The sequence below is a fragment of the Lissotriton helveticus genome, chromosome 8 (genome assembly GCF_964261635.1).
Source record: "Lissotriton helveticus chromosome 8, aLisHel1.1, whole genome shotgun sequence".
In the NCBI taxonomy this organism is placed as follows: domain Eukaryota; kingdom Metazoa; phylum Chordata; class Amphibia; order Caudata; family Salamandridae; genus Lissotriton; species Lissotriton helveticus.
This window is the reverse complement of record NC_136069.1, coordinates 1,288,567,363-1,288,589,957: the sequence shown is the minus strand read 5'-3', so window position 1 is coordinate 1,288,589,957 and position 22,595 is coordinate 1,288,567,363. Positions and strand designations below refer to the sequence as shown.

Sequence of the window (22,595 nt, the reverse complement as noted above, 5' to 3'; positions counted from 1 at the left end):
CGCCATCCCTATGGACATGGGGGCCTGTTGGGAGTTGTAGTTCCATCCCCTCACACCCACCACCACCGCCATCCCTATGGACATGGGGGCCTGTTGGAGTGATTTCGACGTTGGTGAGTATGTGGACTGCATGCATGGGTTGGGGTCTGGGAGATGTGTCTTCACAGTTGTGTGAGGCACACCATGTAGTAGTGCTCGTGGTGCTTGGTTTGTACTTACCAGCCTCTTCTCCCTCAGGAAGTCCATCAAGGCTCTCAGGGTGGATGATGGTCATCACCTTGTCCTCCCACTCGGTGTAGGGTAAGGGCTCCGGAGGGGTTCCACCGCCGGTGTGATTAGCCCGGAGATGGTTCTTGGCTCGTATGGCTTTGACTCGGGTCTTTAGATCGTGCCACCGCCTCTGGATGTCCTGCTTCGTCCTCGGGACGCTCCCGGAGGCATTCACCCTGGTGACTATCCGGTCCCACATGCTGTTTCTCCTGGCTATGCTGGTCTGCTGCACTAGGGCCCCGAATAAGTGGGGTTCCACACGGATGATCTCATCTACCATAACCTTCAACTCGGTGTCAGTGAATTTGGGGTTTTTTTTTGGTGCCATGGTGTGTGGTGCTCGGGGTGTGGGTTTGCGTGGATGGGGAGGTGCAGGTGTGTGGTGTGTAAGAATGGTGTGGTGGAAGTTTGTGTGGTGGGTGTGTTTGGGTGTGGGTTGTGTGAATGCTATTTCTCTTTGGTCTCAGTTCAGTGGTGTGTCCTGCTAGCAGCTATGCTGTGATGCAGAGGAGTTGTGGAGTGGGTGGGAGTTCTTTTATGGTGTGTGTCTAGACCGTGTCTGAATGGGTATTGGCAGTCAGGTGCTAGGTGGGAGTGTTGCCAGGTGTGGATTGTGTGGTGCTTGGCGGTGGATCATTGTGTGTTGTGATTGGTTTGGATGTTTGCGGTGGGTGGGCGTTTTTTTTCGTGTGTTTGGTGATTAACTTCCGTGCCAATGTATGGCATTGGTTTGACAGTAGGGATGTTGTTTGTGTTGTCGTTCCGCTGTGGTGCACGGATTCTCGGTGCATTTGTACCGCTGCGGACGTGGATGGCGGTGACTACCGGGGTACTTGCGGAGTTATCCTAATAGCGGACACGGACATTGCGCAGGTATCGCGGGGGTGGTGGATGTATTCGCGGTCATGTGCGTACGCGGCGGTCGGTGTTTTTACTGTTCCGTCCGCCTGCCGCGGACTCAGGTGTACTCCGACCGCCGCGGACGGGGATTGGTGTGCTCCGTACGCCGCGGTCGGCGTTTTTTGCATGTTTTATCCTAATTGCTGTTGCGGATTTTCCGCGGACAGGTCCGGAGTATCTAGCCACCTTCCGCGGCGGACGGTACACGTTTCCGTCCGCCATCCTAATCGACCCCTTGGTTTGGCATCAGCTGAGCTCCTCATGGAAGAATAGGAAAAATACTAAAGGTTTGGGCTCTTGACAACCACGAATGGGCCAGTTTGTGACAAGATCTTGCCATTGACGCTGACCACCAACAAGAACCACTGACCAAACTCGTCGTGCTACAGCAACTACGATTGACTACCAGCAACGCAAGATCTGTGCTTCACATCACAGCACAGTCAGCCAGCGGTGACCGCTAACATGAAGCTCCAGCAATGACAATTCGCAACGTCCTGTAAGATGTCCATGCTACAGCGATGACCGTCCGTGATGCAGGGTCTGCTCTTTGTGCTATAGCGACGATCATCTGCGATGCTCTCGCTGTTCTTTGCTACTTCCTTTACAGCGAACTGGACTCTTTGCCCTGGACATTGAGATTGAAACTTTTCAGTAGGACTGACCTGGTCCCTGTATCTGGCCCATGCTCCATCATGGTAGGCCAGAACTTGAGACTGTCAACTGGTCTCGCATGACCAGATAACCTCTAGTAGTGCTTTGCGCTTTTGCATGCTATACCTGCCTAAATTTTGTTTAATTGCAGTTCTTCGGTCAACTGATTGGATTTTTGTAATTTCAGTGTAAAATAAATTATTAAATTTCCCTCTATTTTCTAAATTGATAAGGGATTTTTCTGGTGTTATTATTTGTTTGCTGCATGCATACTTTACACATTGCCTCTATGTTAAGCCCAACTGGTTGTTGCTTGAATAGGGTATCACCTCTCTCAACTAACAACCCATTTTTGCACAGAACTGCTTCTGCGCTTTCTTGCTTCTCTGCCCTGCTTTTCGTTGCCTCTCTTGATCGGCTCTGAAATATCTCACACCACTCTCCTAACCTCTATTAATTCTCTAGCAGCCTTCATTTTCTTTTTTAATGCATTTTTTCTTGCCTTTACCAGCAACCTAAACCTTTGATCAACCACCTATTTCGGTCACTCATCTAAGGCTCAACAAACTATGCATCTTACCAGCTCTGTGTAACTGATCAAATATTATAATGCAAAAATATTCCCAAACTTTTTTTCAACAGTTGCACTGTATATTACGGGCAAATTTATCAATATTTTGTGTCAGTGCAAAGTCACCAAAAGTAATGCACACCAGCACAAAATGTTGATTTCACATTTACTTTTCAGTTATGTTATGTTTTGCAGATTTCAAGAGCACACTATCACCTGGAAGGGAATTCTGGCTCTGAGCAGCTGTGAGTCCCGCCAAACTGAGGGCCTAGTGGCACAACTCTGCACTACTTCTTGATACTTTGTTTCAAGAGGCATCCAATGGATGGTACATGGGCATTCCCAAGCAAACACCCACAGCTTTGATGCAAGTCCCCGTCTAATGACATTTGAAAATGGGTCTTTGAGCTAAAAAATTTACTTCTCGTCAAGGCATGCAAAAAGTTGGAGAAAAGTAAATCTACCACTTTTTTTTGAATTGACATGCCTAAAATTGTATAAATTTATTTTCTAAATATTTCTGCCCTGGCTCTCTATTGTACCATAACCTAATCCTGTCTGCGACTGGCTAATAAATTTATGGATGGCTTGATATTTTCTCTTGATGTTAGAACACATGACATAGCAAATACAAGTAGATGATGGATGGAGCAATGAAACTTTTCAGACACTCACCCCCAGTCACAGATCTGGGTTGAATCCATCAACATTCTTTAGCTCACTTCGCCACCCCAGTTCCGACCAGCTACATGCAAATCAGTCTTGACCCTGTGCCTCATAGGAACAGTCAAGCCCGAGCTGCCAAGCCAGGTCTTCCCTGTACCAGAAACATGCATCCTTTGACCTGGTTCGGGGTAACACCCCTCATCAGCCAGGCTAGCTTGAATCCAGTGCCAAAGTGAGCAAGGGACCCACGTCTGGGCATACCCTGCCAACTTAGGGAGAACAAAGCAAACACATGGAGATGATGGACGGAGCACTGAAACTTTCAGACACTCACCCCCAATCATATATGTGGGTTGAATCCATCATCAACACATGACATAATCAGTCACATTCTCGTTTTCCATTGTACATTAAGAAAACATACAAGACAAAATAAAGTGCATCTAAGAACTGTACATCAGCGCATAAGAAAGAACAGTAATACCACTCCAATAACTCCGCCAACAAGAAAGATCTAGTTGTAATCCTTCTCTGTTTATGCAGGGCTTTTATTTAGGGATAAAGGTTGTGCCTTTATCAAGGTATGATTCACCACAGAAAAAAGAGTGAGTTTATGCAGGCTTTACCAATCTCTATGTAAGTCAGGATTATATCTCTCTTTCTTAATTTCTAGTCAGAGGTCGAGGTGGGCATGTTCTATGGGGATCTACATGGACCTGCTTTTTTAATTTTATAAAAAAAGGTTCCCATACTCTTTGTTAAACAACTGTCCCTGAATGGTGTTTGCCAATCTTGAGGTGACTGTGACTGAAAGGGAAGGAGGGGATCTCCCGTCCTGTGAAACTGAGGGATGGACAGAGTGCTAAATAAGAAACAATGCTTCTCAACACAATGCTTGCTACCTGAAAGTAATGAAATCTGTACCATTGGTTATTCCGAAAATCTAAAGGTTGCTTGGGGACCAGTATAGGCTTTAATTAATGGAATACTTGATGCTTCATGGTGGCAAATATTTATTCTTTTTGAGAAGTAATGTAAGGTTGTTACCAGCTGAGCTTTTGTGTGGGTTTCTTTAATGGACAGTATTAAAAAAAAGTTTCTCTATGTACAGTCTGATTGCTTATTACTAAAATATATATTATGAAAGCACTGGCTTAATCTTAATCATTGCACATAGTTTTGCACATTTTGTGCCAGACTATCTTGTACTTTGTGTGTAATACACTTAAAAAAATACTTGCATATTTACAATGCTTTCTGTCAAAGACTGAGACTTTGATTTAGCCATGTCTTTAAGCCCGCTACATTACACTCAGGAGCATCGCTCCATACACTTTCTTATGTCAGCTGAAGGGCATGACATACATTTTGTCACGTTTCAATTTTGTACATCAGGAAAGGGTTCCAAATCTGTATGCTTGCCACAACATTCCATGACCTAGGAGTTTTATCATCTTATAATATATGCAATGCCTGTCTAAACGGCAGTTTTTAAATACTTCCTAATTGTAGACCTGTGATGCACCCAGTTGCCGATTATAAAGAAAAGACTTCAGACGTGACTATCATAAGCTATTACAGTCAAATACGGACATCACAATGTCTGTTGACAAAACCAGCATCCGGGGTGGAAGACAAATTGGGTCACGGAGCATAATTCAGATTTTCAATAGCAGTGGTGGTTAGAAAATCATGATTTTATTTAAGATACAAAGGCTAATATTATGCATTAAGTCTTTATTGCAACCACCCACAGCAGCAACCACATTAGAACTTTAGCAATAGAATAAGAACCACTCAACATTGCAAGCAAGTATACAATGGATCGAACAAGCAGCCTTCTTCCCTCTTTTTACTGCAAATGAACAAAGTCCTTATCAATGTACAGGAACCTTTCTGTCAACTCCACTTTTGAACTTCCTCTACTGAAACTCCAACACTGACAACCCGCTTTGTTGACTTCAAACATTTCCTGTAATTAAAATAGAACATATGGCTGGGTTATAATTTGGGAGGGATAACAGTAGACTCTGTGTCGTTAATAAAATCTTGATTTTGTACCCACCCCTGTTGTGGTAATTCTGAATTTTATTGCAAGGATGCCAATTTTATGCATGTTCAAAGCCTTGCCATAATATTCATTGCAGCGCACTCCATTGGCTTAAAGTAAATTATTTTAAACACAGAATCGGTCTCCCAGTCTGCTGAAGCAAGAATGTTTCACAGACTTCCTTCCAACAAAAAGGTATTTACAACCATAACGCCTCTATCCAAGTGCACCCCGAATCTAGAAACATCAATTTGTGCTTTTTTCATGACCTCCTTTACCCACCTTGCTAAGTAGGACAAGAAACTGGCTTCTGTGGATACCTGAATGAAATCAACAATTGAGATTCTCCCTGTTGTCTCAAACTCCTAGTTATTTCCTCATACTCCTTCAAACACCCAACTGCATACAAGCTCTCCTTTTCCCCAAAACTGGGATAAAATATGGTTCTAGCCATGGTCTTAGTACTTTTCCAAATGTAAAACCCACAACCGGTGGAAGATAACTCTTAGAAGTAACCTCCAAAGGTCTTATGTCTGAACCAAAACAAAGTGACATACTCATTCTCTTCACAACCTGACAAATCCCTGAAAACCAAATCAACATCTCATATTGATGAATACTTCAGACTGGAGGAACCTTCATGTGCACACTCCTTATCAATGTCTTCATCATATCAAGCTGCCACAATGTCAACTCATACACCAACTCATGACGTGCTGAAATAGCTAACCTACTTAAATTTACTGTACTATAAGAACTTCCTCCTAAAAATACCTCTGTTGAATAATTGACAACACTTACTACAGAAGACAAATAGGGATGCAAATCCCTCATAAGAACACCAACATTCCATCTCTTTCAGGCCAATCAATAAGCCTTTCATTGTACCTTGTGCCCAGGAATCCTCAATGAGCTCTGTAGCCTCTGACGATAAGCCTTACACCTGCTAAACTCTCCTGAAATCATTCATCCTGTGCAGAAAACCCTGCAACATCAGCTCATGAAATTCCCCCACTGGATTTCCCAACAGCCTTGCATATATTATCAGAATCATTAGATTGTCTATTAGCAAACTCATCACATCCAGAAACCACATCTGAGATGGTGAAAGCAGAGCCACTAACAATACTTTCACCTAGCCTGTCCTCATCTTCACCATCAGCCTCTGAATCATAGAAAACTGTTGAAATGCATGATTGCATCCGACCTCCAACACTGCCTTTGCCTCCAGTTTCGGCTCCCATCTGAAGAATACCAAATTTGAGCACTTCACCTGCTTGTAAACAGGTCTATCCCGAACAGGCCCTACCTGCTCTCCCAATCCAACAATCAATCGCTGGAGTCCTTAAAATTTCTCTGATTCCAATCCACCACTGAATTACTCAAACCTGCAATGTGCTGCCCTCGTACTATGACACTCTGGCTCAGAAAAAAGTGCAAAAATGTTTTGTCAAAACGGCCAACGCCTTTGATTAAGGCCCTCCTAATCTGTTCACCGACCTGACCACTGACACATTGTCCATCTTTAACAAACTACAACACTTCACATGGTTTCTGACAAAACCCTTCACTGCAAAAGACCCTGCCAACAATACCAGGTAATGGACATGGATATTTTTCTCTTGTTAAGACCACTTCCCGCTGTTGCAAAAAAATCAAATTTTGTTCCCCAACCCTGAAGCTAGGAATCGGACATTATCACGATATCTTTGACCTCCCCAAATATTACCTTTCCATTCCAAGCCTCCAAATTTTCAACCCAATAATCCTACTCCTGCTTTGCATCCTGATTCAATACGACCTTCTGAGAATACCTCATCTCCATTCGAAGATGATAAACCTTCAATCTTTGCAAAGCTCTGCAATGTAATGGGGATGGAAAGATCACCTAAATCCATGCTGAAAGCAAACACAAGAGCCTCACTAACTGTTGTTGTGAAACGAAATTGTTCTTCCGCATTCTTCTCATCTCTCTGTGAATCTTCTTCACCTTCTCCGTTGGCAACCTGAACAAACAATCCAATGTCCGTATCTGAAAACCTAAAAATACAGTCTCCTGACTTGGCACCAAATATGACTTCTCCCTTGTCACAATGAAATGAAGATCCTCTAATACATGTACCAATAATCTGTCTGCTCCTGCACCAGCACCCTTGTCTCTGCCATTTTCAGAACATTGTCTAAGTACACTATTGAATGAACACCTCTCAACCACATCCATGCAGTTACTGGTCTCATCATCTTTGTGAAACACCATGGAGCCAATACAAATCTGAATGGGAGACAAGTGAACCTCCAGATCACCTCCTGCCACTGAAATCTTAGCTAATCTCTGTGTTCCTGACATATTAGAACTGTCAAATATGCGTCCTTTAAAATTAGACGTGCTAACCAAGCTCCCTGCCTTAGAAGTTCTCTCAATAAGTGAATACCGTCCATCATGAAATGATTGTATTGAACCCAAAATGCTTACAAACCCTTTTGAATCTCCCTGAGACCTCTCTATAGCACCTTCCTCCATAAGCATGTTTACCTTTTGAGTGACCAAAATGTCTTGATCCATTAAAAACTTCAGAGCCCTTGGCATCCTTACCTGTTTGATGAACTTACAAACTCTATAAAATAACCCTGAACCGTTTTCAAAAACTGCTGTAATCTTCCATTGAGCTTTTTGTCAGTCAAGTCACTTTATTTGATACTTAATTGATACGATCATAAAAGTACAAGATAAACAATGTAAAATGCGCATTGAAAATACAGCTTTCATCGTGCAAATATTAGCGATAATGTGAAACAAGCGTATTAAAACAGTAGATTAAGAACAAGATAAAACCACACAATTCATAGAGCAGGGTTACCCTGCTGCCTAGTCTTCCATGAAAGAAGTACAAATAAAGCCACAGAATAACATACTAATTGATCAGGCAATGATTGCAAAAATACATTTGGCATGAGTGGCCAAATAAATCTATTATGATGATCCTCATAAAATTTACTGAAGAAAATAATATGTAAATTTGATTGGGAGGAGAAACCATCACCGGGCAAGGAGGGAGATCATGGATAGAGTAGATGCCTGCTGAATAGGAAAACATACAAGGTATGAAATTCATACGAACCTCACTAGGATAAATTGGTGACATGAGTTGGTCACTAAAGATAGATATAGTGATGCGCCTTCCTGATCAATAGGGCCTTCTAAGTATAATTTAATGGACACTTTTGAGTAATTTGAATTGAATCACTCAGATGCTCTTTGTTTGAAGAATTGTGTTTTAATTTATTTTTTTGAAACTGTGGTGCGGTTTTATGGGGTTGTGAATATATGTTCTAAAGCAAGAAAGGTCAAACTGTTTTTGATGTATGTTAGCCACGGAATCCTCTGGGCATGTTCCAGGGAAACACAATCTTCTATAAACATCTGTGTGAGGTTCACTGATTCTCTTCTCCATATCGAATGCCGTAAGAGTGTTGGTGTCAACCTGCTTATATTGTTACTATAAGGGACGTCCAATTCTGCATTGGAAATAAAATTAGAGCAGCTGGCTGTGAGACCAACACATTTTTTTCCAAAAGGAATCCTCAATAGTCTGGAGATTATGGGAATTAGTGAATCCCCAGGTCCCTGCCTTGTAGATAGCTACTGATATTGATTTGGCGGGATAAATCTTTATGACCATGTCAAGGGGCTTTGCGCCCAATTTCTTTATAAAAGAGTTCAGTGCAGTAATACTCTTTTCCAACGTGAAACCCCTATTTGTGATCAGGTTAGTCCAGGATAGTTGTCTATCAAAGGTTATTCTGAGATAAGAGAAGGTGTCTGTGTGCGCTATTCTATGTCCTGTAATATAAAAATGTGGCACCCTCCTTTCTCTGAGCCCAGTTATTAAGATGAAACATTTCGCCTCCTTTTTTTAAAAGTCTAGGCTACTCATATAATTTACATAGGTTTCCAGTAATTGCTGTAAGGCTCGACCAGTGCGGGCAATTAGTACTGCGTCATCTGCATAAAGCAGAATTGGATTGCGCACATTATTCATCGTGGGAATGTCCTGTGTGGTGTTCAGCATGGGTTGTTCCACCCCATTTGTGTAGATGGAAAAAAGGAATGGGGCAAGGACACAACCCTTGTGCACTCCCCTCATGATTGGGAAGGACCTGGAGCACTCATCCTGATTTCTGTATCGGACACTTGCCAAAGCTGATGAGTAGAGCTGTCTCATAAAAATAATTATCGCCTCGTCAATGCCCATTTCTGACATTACTCTCCACAAATGATAAAGTGCTATGCAGTTGAATGCTGCTGATAGATCCATGAATAGCAAGTATAATCTTCCCTCCCTTACTTGGGTATACTTGGCCATTAATAGTCTTAAATTGAGGCATTGGTCCTGAGTGCCACTCCCATTTTTAAACCCGTATTGCACCGGGATCAGGACATTGCTGTGGGTAGCCCATTCCTCTAGCCTCTTCAATAATACACAACCCATCCGGTTAGCGGTGCTGTCCAGTAGAGAGATTGGCCTATAGTTTTAGGTTCTGATTTATCTCCTTTCTGATGAATTGGAATTAATATTGACCTCTTCTATGAGTCCGGTGGGCCCATTGTGGCAATTACTTTAAAAACACTGGCCATCACCAGTCCCCATAGATCTGGGTGCTCCATAAAAAGATTTATCAGTGTGCCATCCGGGCCATTGAGTTAAAAAGTGGGCGAGTCTGCCACCTAGCTTTATTGAGGTACAAAAAGGGTAATGTACCAAAAATACATTGTGAGCCTCTTGCCCTTCTATCACCCCTTGATGATCTTACTTTTCCTCTCTGTTGTTGTGGGAACAACACCTGGCAACTGATATGCACTATGTCCACTGCACTGCCCATTCAGCTAGGTTGGTCTGATCACCTAGCTATTCCTTTTTTTATTGACTCTTCACTGGCTCCCTCGCCTCGTCCTTCCACCTTGCCTAAGAAAATGCGGAATTGGTCTCAACTTGATGTGAAGGCAATTAATGAGCTGCTTCGGCAGACTTCTCCCTTTTTTACATCTCAATTGAACTCGGACCAGCTACTAGTTGATCACTTGCTGTCTGAGGTTATCAATTCCATTCTTCATCTTTCTACTAAATCTCAACCTAGACTGCTTCCCCCCGCACCGTGGTGTACCGAACCCCTTAGAGTTGAAAAAAACCAATGTAAAGTTCTGGAGAGAGTGTGGAGAAAGCAGTATATGCCAGAGGCCAAAGCCACTTATTTGGAGGCATTAAAAAAGATCAGCTTGTGCTTCCTTCTACACGGTTAAAATTATGAACGGCCAAAACTGTTAAAAAACTCTATTTCAAATTGTGACAGAACTCTCTGCAACAGATGTGTTCTTGCCAGCCCCTTCTCTTTCATTACATCATTTTAATGAACTTGCGCTGTTTTTTCATAATAAAGTGATGTCTATCCATCGTGAGCTTGAGTTGGGTTCCTCTCCTCATGACAATTTCATCTTTCCCACCACTCAACTTTCTGATCAGGTCATAACTGCTCCCACTGACTCCACATCTGACGGATCTTGTCAAGTTAAGGCTTGGCTCCCAATTGACTTAATTTCTTTGAAAAACCTACTGGGAAGCATCAAGTCTGGCTCCCCACTTGATCCCCTCCCCCATCTAAGCTTAGATGCCTGGACAAGCCGTCCCTCGAGGTGATTGCCAAGCTTCTTATTCCTCCCTAAATCTGGGCCAGTTGCCTCGTAATTGGAAGGACGTTCTTGTACTTCCATTGTTGAAAAAGACTGGCTTAGATCCATTTTGCTGGTCAAATTATAGGCCTATATCCCTCCTCTCCGTTTTCTCCAAAATATTAGAAAAACACATTAACTCTCAACTCTCTGTACATGTGACAAAACATAAGCTATTTCATCCATCACAGTCTGGCTTTCGTCCCGGTCACAATACCAAATCGGCTCTGTTGGGGGTCACAGAGAACCTTAGGCAGCAGCTTGACTGTGGGGGCACAGCAGAGCTCATCCTACTGGATTTGAATGCTGCCTTTGACACGGTCTTCCATTCTATTCTGGTGGATCGCCTTGAAACTTTGGCTTTGTAGTTGTAGCCTTGCAGTGGCTGATTTATTTTTTAAAGGATCGCTCCATTCAAGTCTTCTCTCAAAATGCTTACTCTAGTCCTGTGGCCTTCACATCTGGAGTTCTGTAGGGTTCTATCTTGAGTCCTCTGCTTTTCAATCTTTAAATTCTCCCTTTGGCAGACATTGCTGAGAAGTCTGGGCTGACCATCTTTTCATATGTTGACAATACGCAGACTATTTTCTCTCTATCACCAGCTCAACACCAGGATCCTTCCTTACTTAAACATGGTCTGCGTAACATTTCCGTGTGGATGTCCAGAAATGCTTTAAGGCTGAATTGTTCTAAGACTGAGGCTCTCATCCTGGGGAACAATCTTGAGCTTTGGGGAGCCAGTCATTGGCCTGTCTCTATGGGTCCTTTGCCTATTCTGGTTCCTAAGGTTAAGAACCTGGGTTTTTCCATCGATAGCAGGCTCTCTCTCGTTGGCCAGATCTCGGGAGTCAGCTCAGCCTGCTTTGCAGTCCTCAAGTGGTTAAAGGAAATCTTTTGGCTAATTCCACCGGCTGCACAGAGGACTGCCCTGCAGGCCCTGGTGATCTCCAGACTTGATTATGGCAATGTACTGTATCTGGGTGCGGACACCGTCTTCAGCTCATTCAGAATGTGGCAGCCCGCTTACATTTTAGGTTGCCTCAGCACACCTCTGCTCCATCAACTCCATTCGCTCAGGGTTATTAAGCGTAATGGGTTTAAGGTAATCTGCTACATGTTTAGAGCTCTGCACGGCCTGGGCTCTGTGTACATACTCAATCTTGTCAAGCCTTACCGACCCTCGCGCAACCTAAGATCGGCCAATCTTTCTCTTTTCTCAGTCCCCAGGGTAGGGCTGACTCGCATGGGAGCCTGCTCGTTTTCCTTCTTGGGACCAACATTGTGGAATTCCCTTCCGCTAGGACTTAGGAATTGTCAATCTCTCCTCGTGTGCGGCAACAAGTTAAAGCCCTTTCTTTTTAATCAGGCCTTATGCCAACTGAGAACCATTCTCGCTTGTCTCATTTTCAGCGCCGGGAAACCCTGTTGGGTAGCTGCACACTTTATAAATCCTTTAAATAAATAAAATATCCACAGGTGAGCCTAAAACCTCTGGAAAAAGAAGTAAACTTGATTCCATACCTGTGGCCAGGAAACCGACCCTGCACTCTCCCAGCCCCTCCAAAAACATTCCAAATGTCTTTTTGAATCTTCTGAATAGAATTAACAGTTCCAAAATATCTGGCCATATCCTATTCAGAAAACTTTGGATCAATTCTATGAGGATGCTCTTGTGCAAATATGCATTCAACCCAGATCTGTGACTGGGGGTGAATGTCTGAAAAGTTTCAGCAGTCCGCCCATCACCTCCTTGTGTTTGCTTGGATCACCCTAAGTTGGCAGGGTATGCCCAGACGTGGGTCCCTTTCTCACTTTGCCACTGGATTCAAGCTAGTCTGGCTGATGAGGGGTGTTACCGGTCCAGGGAGGACCTGGCCTGGCAGTTCGGGCTGTACTGTTCCAATGAGGCACAGGGTCAAGACTGATTTGCATATGACTGGGTCCAAACTGGGGTGGTGAAGTGAGCTAAAGAACGATGTTGGATTCAACCCAGATCTGTGAATCAGGGTGAGTGTCTGAAAAATGTCAGCACTCTGCCCATTATCGCCTTGTGTTTCCTTCCTTCTTTCGACACAAAGGGCTGAATTTGATTTACCCAATAAACAAACGGTTCTCTGCACTCATTGGCACAACTCCTTAATGTTAGTTTTATTCAAATATGCATCCTCGCTCATATCAAAAACTTTGTCACTGATCCAGACACTTTCAACAATCTATCCTGACAACATTTAAGACCGTTAGCCAAGCCTTTTCTAGGGTCCCTACCAAACTTATTCAGAAATACCATAATCTTAGGATATACCACCAGAGTGTAAGCCACCTTGTGACTCAAAGATGGCCTTGGGCATGCTGATCTTTTTTATGTCTCTTGTTTGCCTCTTTAACCTCAATTCCTTCTGATTTGATTCCTCCAAATCAGAGCAACAACTAATCGCCACATTACCACTACAGGATGGCTCACCACATTTAAGTGCTTTGTGACCACTCTGAAAGGCCTTAATAGCCTTATCCTTCAATTCCACCTGAATCATCCATTTTCTTTTTCCAGGAGGGCTGTTCTTTTAATGCAGGATTTTTATCCCTCCTTCCAATTAAGTGCTTCCGGTTCTGCAACACCTTACATCCAAAATCCGACACACCTGCCTTCATATCAACCTCCTCTACTGACCAAAAATACTCATCCTCAGTCCTGTTCAAAGTGATCCCCAAAACAGTTATGAGCCACCCCACAAAATCATCAAATCTCTTACCCATCTGGGACACCGAAGCCGAAAAAGCCTTGTGGACGCATGCACCTTCTCAACAAGGCACTGGCCCTCCACAGAGCTCTGCTGCTCCATCCTCCTCATATGTTTTCAATGTAAAATACCTTTTCAGACTCCTTAACCCCTCAACCCTTTCCAAGACCCCTCAACACCTAAGCCTAAGTCTCCTCAGAGCGGCCAATTCACAGGAATAAACCGTAATTAATCCCAAAATATAGCAGCCAATATCTTCCATAGGGATCATTATACATTGCCCAATTCAAACTGGCTGCCCACCGGCACCCGGGCTACATGGTCTACAGCAACCCTCTAGACCTCCTCTTCAAAATTGAAAAGAAGTGGAAATGCGTGACCTACCTGCACAGTTTGTGCACAAAGAGGATGGTGCGAGCAAAGTCTGTCACTAGGCACAGAGAAACCTCATCTCGAGGAGCACTGCACAGCCATCATGAACTCCCTGCACGTGCGAACCTCAACCAACAATTTCAAACCACTTTATCGGCAATTACACTCACTGACATCGATTAAGGTAAAACAGCATATCTGAACCTTCACAATGTTTCTGCATTAAAAATCACCAAAACCTCAAATACCTTTTTCTAATTAACGAAACTTGCACATTAAGCAAGCCACATCCACAAAACTGGCACTTAAAATAAAGCGACCACCGCACTAAACAAAGTTAATAATTTGTAATCCACATTCTGCCACTTTACCCACCAAGAGTACTTATCTGTGAGTTAGCAGAAACATACAAGGAAGATGGCTGTTTGTTCAAGTAATTTATACATGTTTGGAATGTTGAGATGTTCTTATACTATTGCTAACGTTATTATTTGGTTGCTACTGTGTATGGTGACTATAAAGAGCTAATGAATAATTTTGTCACCTGTGCATTGTCAACACATTAAAGCAGCTGTTTAAAGAAATAAAAACATTGCTTTTCTTTGTTTTGTCCTATTTTAACAGCTTACAATGAATGACAAGCAAAGAGAATATAATTGTTTTTTGGATTCCTTAGATAGACAAAAGCTATAATCTTTCTGCATGTATCTACATATTTGGAGCTACTGCATCCTTCCTAAAAAACTGACTTGTATTGAAATGTTTGTAATAGCTTTTTGCAACAAATATATGACAGGTTTCTGAAATGTTTAATTTTTCACTAAAGGTTTTATTTTTATTCTTCATGTTTGCAAACATGCTCGCTCTTTCTTATGAAAGAGCTAGACACCAAGGTTTTAAGTGGATTAGGGGAAAGGTGATGGTGTTACTATATTTTATACAGGATAAAGTACCCCCTGGTGTACATGATAAAAGATATCGCTAGTCACCTCCGAGTTCCGTAACCTTATAAAGGAACTCCACCTTTGGCGTTGCTCTTCTATATGGAAATGGAACTCCTTGGTAACTTGCAATATCCTTATAATGTACGGCAGGGGGTACCTTATTCCACATACGTTTTGAATATTTATATTGTGCCCAAGTATATTCACAGACAAAAATTATGATATGTTGTACAGGTCTCTCAGAACAGGAAGCTTCGAATTAATTTCTTCTAAGATTTACAGATAAGTTGATAGTTCTGAAATCAAAACCATAAGTGTTTTTTCCACTAGGTTCTGGTTTTCAGTTAGATATGTTACGGACTGTAATACAAGGATGCCTGAACTGAAGAACTCCGTTGTCAGAATAAAGTGGTTTATTATGAATTGTCTGCGATTGAGCTGTGTTCTGCTGTATGTTGGTCCTGTTTTGTTACTGGAATTTTGATAACTGCAACTTTTTTATAACATCTTGGCTACTGATGAGTTTAGAAAAGAAAGAAGAGGATGCAAGAGATATATATGCATAAGTATATTATAATTACACATAGGAGATAAAAGTAATATCTCCTATCATGTTACTTAGGAAGACTTCATTTGAACGGAATTGCTCCCGGCTTTGGAGAGAAACAACAACATTCAGAATATAAACAACATTTTATAGCAGTCCATACTACAATTTTTGTTGTGCGTGGCAAATAACAAGACTTACCTTTAGGTATTCAAATAACAAGTCTTATTCTTATCCGTTCTACCTCAGTAAGATGAAACGCTAAGTTGGCCTTGTTATATATCTTGGTTATTTGTATTCTCACATTCCCTCATTTCCAGAGGTGTTATTATGGTAATTACTAATTAACTATTTACACTTCATATCATCTAAAGAATGTGCGCGTTTCATATTTTGGATATTTTTAGGGATTGCATATATACTTTGTATATTTTAAATACAATACATTGAATATTCAGATTCTGAGAAGCTGACAAAATAACTGGGTATTGCAAAAACACAGTCATCACGACGTACTGCTATTTGTCTCAGAGTCAGTGCTTGAATTAAAGTATATACCGTATTGGGTTATGATAATATTTAGCTGATTTGTGAGCAGCATATTCAGATATTTTACTATTAAAAGGGCAAAAACATTTATAAATTGTGCATGGTATCTATACACTACAGAACAATGACATGCCATACGATGCAATATTTTACAAATTCACAAATATTTTCTACATTATATCTTTCTTCATCAACTGAGTTTAGGGAAAGTCACTCCCCCTTTTTCTAAATGGGATAAAGTAGCACAACTCCTATGTTATGACCATATTGCAAGTTACTAAGGTGCTCCATGATCAAAGAGTGAAATGAGGGCAATGGCTGAATTCATAAATTATGATGTGACTTGCAATGTCCTTTCTATGTACAGTAAGAAGTACATTATTCTTTATAATACTGGACACCATCATTCTCACACCAACCTACTCTTTAAAATCCTGGTCTTTTCCTTCTTGCGATCAAGGAGATCTTCGGTTGTAGATCATGTATAATAAATGTGCCAAAAGTAAACCCATCGTGTAATTTCAGTGGCCTGGGATTTTCCTGAAAGTTTACAGCAAAAAGGTCTGATAACTAATGTTCCCTTTAATTGTTTAAATGGCAATTTGTGTTCTCTTGAGGAAGTTGCTTTGCCCTGCACCTGTAGGCTTTAGCTTTAGCCCAGATACAACTCAAATTTACAAAATATTACAGTACAATTGCAATGTTGTTTTCTTATTACAAGCGGCTATTGATGTTTCTATGCGACAATAATGGGAGAAATATAGATATGTTTTGTTCATGCAGGGACTGAGCTTGCCGTGCACCATAATGCAGCTTTCGTTAGAATTTCACGAAGGTCCAGAGGAAAATTCTCTGATAACTAATCTTCCCTTTAATTGTATAAATAGCAGACAGAGGTTCTCCTCAAGAAGCTGCTTTGCTGTGCGCCTGCAGTCTTTAGCATCAGGTATTGTGATGTCTCAACTTAATTGTACTAAAATATTACAGTAGAATAGCAATGCTGTATTTTATTACAAGTGACTAGTGGTGTCACTATGAAACTGTACTAAAAGATAGAAATAGGTTTTATTCATACAGGGACTGAAGCCTAACAGCACTGTAATGCAAATTACATTGGCAGATATAAAGATTTGCAAAGCCTGACCAACAAATCCGTAAATCCCTTTTAGAGGAAGTGATCATTATTCAAATATCAAAAAGGCTTGCAAGAAACACTGTCTTGTAGCACATGTTATCTTTACACTGTCAATAATGAAGTTCTTAAAATAACTTGTATTTCTTGTAATTCAGATGGTACTTTTCTGCATTCAAGTTCCCTGTTTTGGACACAGCGACGCAAACAGGAAAAAGAAGGCTAGACGGAGAGACATTCATATGTCAAGCTTGTTCAAAGTCTTCAGTGCAGGGCAGCTATTAAAACGAGAAGAATGGTCTTCTGGTTGTAGGCTTGATCCGCATCACAGTAATCTTATAGCACCAAAGAAAGTCCCATCGCCATCCAATGAGATGTTTGCCTTAGCACGCGGAATTGTAAATTGAAGTTCATCTCCTACTTCTAATCGTGCAATTCCTGGCAAGAGAGAAAAAAAGTAGTTTTAGCCAAAGGGGAAAATGTATGCTTTACATAAAGATATGGTAACACCCTGGCACTTCACAAAAAGAAAGCATATATGTTAATTAAAAATATTTTTATGCATCAGTGTTTGTACCATATAATGTAGTAGGGATGTTTTTAACATTTTAAATGTATACAAAATTAGTCCAGTTGAGGGTGAGAAGTGTTCCTAATAAGCTTCAGAAAGAAGGCAATTTTTTCTAACTTCAGAAGATGAGCAAACAGAAATAAAACGTATCAAATTAGCACACAGAAATTTCATGTCAAGAAACAAAACCTACCTTCTAGGCATTTACCATCACAGAGGCCCCCAGCAAAAGCAGAGACCTCTTCAAAACACTCTCTTACTGCGTTCATCCAATGATGAAACAACCAACATCACAGTCACTAGCTTAATGCATTGTCATTAACCAGGAACTATTTAAGGAGAAGATTGACGATATTAGACAATGTACTGGCATCTCCAAACAAACCACCAACATAGCAACCTTACCACAATACAACAAAACCAATGTGTTCATATTCAGAGTAACACTGATGTCATCACAAGGCAAGTCCTTAATGGCAACCTCTACAACCTCCTCTTAACTGTCCATAATGCTTCACTAGCCCTTTCAAAAAATATTAACACATCCCTGACACAAATCCAACACACACCACACATTTATCACAAAATAAGTGTAAATGCCGCACTACTTAAAGAAGAATTTGATACCAATTGCTTGGTACACATGTAAGCACCACACCAAGCCTTTCACCAAGACTGATGATCAGTGAATGATAGTATTTGCTCACTGTCACACTTCTATACATGTCAAATGCTTAATATAATTTACTGCATTAAGTGCCAGAAAACGAGTCCTGCAACAACAGTCGCAGATCAGATGTAAAGTGATGAATGCGCCAGTGGTTGAACTTTTTATAGAAAAATCCATAAGCCATCAGATATGTTCTGGTTCACAACTGATATTGTTCAGCCACCCAAAAATGCTTTGACATTGAGAAACTACTATTTAAAGAAAACAATATCTGTGGAAATCGTATACACTAAACTGTGGGCTTAATAGTGCAACAGAATGGTACCTCTTGGCTATTTTATTATGTGGTGATTTTATGCATTTCACTATTATTATGACTAGTCAATGATTGTGACGTTTATGTTGGATTGGCACATGTTTGCCTTTTGGTTGGTTGAGTAGTTTCTCTCACCGAGCTATTCTGTGGGAGTTCTTTTGCTTTGTAGACATTTCTTAGTTGGAAATACTTGTGATTTTTCTGTTGGATAAGTATGTCTTGAGCATTGTTCACCTGCCAATGGGAGTTGCCTTTCTGTGGTTTGGGTACTTTTATCTCACTAAACAGTCTTGTGCAAGTCAAATGTGTTTCAGCGCGCACAATGAAATTCGTTTTATTTATTTATTTGTTTACATTACTCTGGTCGGCCGTGACCGGAGTTTACTACCCCCCACCCTTCCCCTCCCCTCTGCGTCACACAGCACTCTCTCCATGGGCCGCTACTGCTCCAGAGTTATATGTTTCTTTTGATAAGTTATTGTTTAATTCAGTGTAGAGTTCTTCTATTGCATCCATGTTTAGTATTCATGCACAAGTGGTCTATTTTTTTTATTTTTGCTTAGATATATTTATTGATGTGCTCACTCTGTGTCCCTTTTACAGATGATGTAGACCGAATTTTATGGCAAGGCCCAGAGGCCAATATTATTTATATATATATTATTTCACCATACACAGCAGCAACAAGCAACATAGAATTAGAACTCAAACAAGCTCTAGAACATTTAGAATATGCATATATTGTAAGAATGTGCAGCCATCTTCCTTCTTTTGTTGCTGCTCAAACATAGATAAGTACACCTAATGCTCAACCAGTGTGTTGTTGGCTTAGTGTAAGAGCCTTTTAGCATTCTGTTTTTGTTTAGCTCTCTGATAGTTTGCGCATTTTCATTATTTCAGCTAACATTTTCTCTGGCTGGTTACAGATGCCATGACTTCCTCTAGATCTTTTTTGATTCTTCTATTTAATCCCAAGATATACTTTCGATTTTGTAACACTAGGTAACACTCTGTTTGCCTTAACTTTCTTTGAAAGTGCACACCTTATGTGTTTTAGTTTAAAAATTTCTCTTAATTTAACATTTACAGATGATTAGGTTCTTTCAGTATTTACATATTCTGTTGACATGAAGCCTCCCAGGGCATCTGCTGTTTCACTTCATTTTTGAATTCCTGTGACTTATATTTCTTGTAAAGAGATCGTCAACTTAGTGTTATATAACTTCCAAATGTTTGTTGCTGTTTTGGTATTAAATACTACTGAAGGAGGCTACAGTTTTGTGGTTTCAATTCTATGGACCTTCTTTTCTACCAGGAGCACCCACATAAGGCACTCTTTGGTGTTCATCTTAGCTACTTGCTTTTTCGTCCTTCTTAGAAACTGTTATGGTTTATAAATTCTAAGTAACCTACTGGTCGAGCAAATCTTTCTAATGCTTATCACCTATGAAGGGGAAAAAAACATGCACTTTGTCTGCTGTGGTTTTCAGTAAATAGCAACAGTGGCTCTCCCGCAATGGCGGAGAAGCATCACCCCACTGGATCAGAGCCAGCAGCTGAAAAATAAAACATCATTTTATGATTGTTTTATTTTTTAGCTGCTGGCTGAGTCAGCGTGTGTGGGGATGAGCGTGGTCGGGCCATGGCATACGAGGCGAAGTGAAATGCACTGCTAACTGTGTATGTCTGTTTGGCCGGCCGTCTTAGGCTAGCCAAACAGACATGCACAGTTTGGTCTCTCCAACCCAGAAGTATTGCACAGCTGGGTTGGAGAAACAGGACAGCTTCCTGTGCCCGAGTGAGTGCTAAACAAGCCAGCCCAGGCCAATCCCCGTGCTGCTCTCATGCCGTTGGTAATAGCATGAGAGCAGCACAGGATTTGCAAAGGGAGTCGCTGATGCTGTCCCAGTGCCTGCTGGGAACAGGAAGCAGCAGAAAACCGAGGCGCAAGGCGACAGAAGAAGAATCAGGTACGTTCTTTTTTATTATTATACACCGGGCTCCTCTCCTGCGCTCCGGCCCACCACTGTTTATATGCTTTGGCTGCCACTGGAAAATAGACTTCGCATTTCACTCTTCTCACTCTGAGAATCAACCTTTTTGAAGTTTTAAGATTGGCTGTGTAAACTTGGCACCTTGAACACATATGATGCTACTTGATGTTATTCTTCAATCAAGTGCACTTTGTTCTTTTTGATAATTACTGTTTTTCATGATCACTAGAGGTTCTAAAACATGCTTGTGGCTGTAATGGTGTCAGGTTCCCTGTTTCTCTGTGAATAGTGTTTTTCCTGGATTATTGCTTGTTCTGTTGACTGCCAAAGGTTTGAAAACAAGATTGGGCCTGCATTAGTCTCAGCCAATTAGGATGCATCATCATGTGATTTAGTAATGCTGCTTGATTTATGGAGTATAATATTCCTGACGGTATGTTTTTATTCCTCTATCCATGTCACTAATCATTTGATCAATTTGGGTACTTATATGCTTATATTTTATGTATATGTGGATACACAGCATGCCACTATCAATATATCATCTAAATGGCTTCAATAGACCCAGGCAATGATTTATTTTTGTAACATATCATATGTATTATTTATTTAGTTATTGTTTTGATTGATTACAAACAATCAGCAGAAACAAGGCTACATCTACCATTCTGATTGTGATGATGTTTGATTGAAATCTATGTAACCAACAGTGTATAACAGGTTACAGTTTGGAAATTAAGGAGCAGTTTACAAGTACGGTGGTCCAATGGGCCACCGTAACCGTTATGGCGGTAGTATGACCACCACACTGCAGTACCGCCTGCAGTATTCAGCTTGTGTGAGTTGGAATGCAAAGGAGACCGCCGGCACGTCTTTCAATGGCAGGAATATGCTGCGGTGCATCAGCCGGTACCACTAAGCATTTCCCGAGTTGCCATTTTACCGACCTTTTCATGATGGTGAACCCACCATAAAAAGGGTGGTGGAATGGCAATAAGAACCCTTGTTGAATTTGGACGTGGGGGTGCATGCGGGGGTAGAACATGTCAGACTGCCACTCTCATACTGCCACAGGATTGCCTACCAGACCAGGATTGACTGTCCTACAGCGGAGAGTGCATTGCACAAAAAGCTGTGGGACCACCAAACTCGTAATTAGGCACGTAGGGGATGATTATGATGGTGAAAAGACCGCCACCACAGGCCAGACAGTGGCAACTGCCGGCCCTGCTGTGGCGGTTCTTCCGCCATTAAACATATTTTTCCCACTGCCAGATTATGATGGCGGTGGATATTGTGGTGGATGGAAAGTCCGTCAACCGCCTTTCTGCTGGTTGGCAATCGTTACGATTGCCAGCTGGGCGGAGCTGGGCAGTAATATGGTGGTGGTGCCTAGCAGGCACAGCCAGCCATATTATCATGTGGGTTGTTACAGGCCTTTCCATGGCGGTGAAGCCACCATGGAAAGGCAGGCAGGGGAGTGCACTTAGGGGGTACCCATGGTACCCCCCTGCAGTTCCCTGCACCAAGTGGCAGGCACCACGTGGTGCCTGCCCCGTGGTGCAGGGAAATGCTGTGCATGCCCTTTTACCAATACGGACAGTGCTGCAGCCAGCAACACCGTCCGCAATGGTGAAAGGTCAGGATGCGCCCGCCATTTTGGTGGGACCGCCACATGTCTGTTCCATCACCGTTATGGTGGCGGGCGGACTGATGTCCGCCCGCCATCATAATGAGCCCCTTAGTGTTCTTTTTCTTTTGTTTTCTTTCTTTTGCTTATATTGTATAGTGATTTATTCATGTAGCATATTGATTATATTCAATAAATAAAAACGATGTTCGATTTGGGAATGGATTGATGGGATAATGGATGATCTGAGATCTATGGAACTAACTAATTATAATACAGTGTTGATCATACAATTG

General features: G+C 41.6%; 1 protein-coding gene across 2 annotated transcripts in view; it reads right to left on the bottom strand.

Annotated features, from left to right (window-relative positions):
* Positions 1 to 4,890: 4,890 nt before the first annotated feature.
* The window catches only part of TNFSF13B (TNF superfamily member 13b), a 112,338-nt gene continuing 94,633 nt past the window's right edge, over positions 4,891 to 22,595 (bottom strand). Inside the window, exon 6 of one of the 2 annotated variants that reach the window (XM_078658256.1) lies at positions 4,891 to 5,033. In XM_078658256.1, coding sequence (XP_078514382.1) covers positions 5,023 to 5,033 — 11 coding nt within the window. In that variant the 3' untranslated portion in view covers positions 4,891 to 5,022. Of the gene's footprint in view, positions 5,034 to 16,552; positions 17,557 to 22,595 lie in introns of those variants that run through there. The other variant, XM_078658255.1, reaches the window with a different exon arrangement.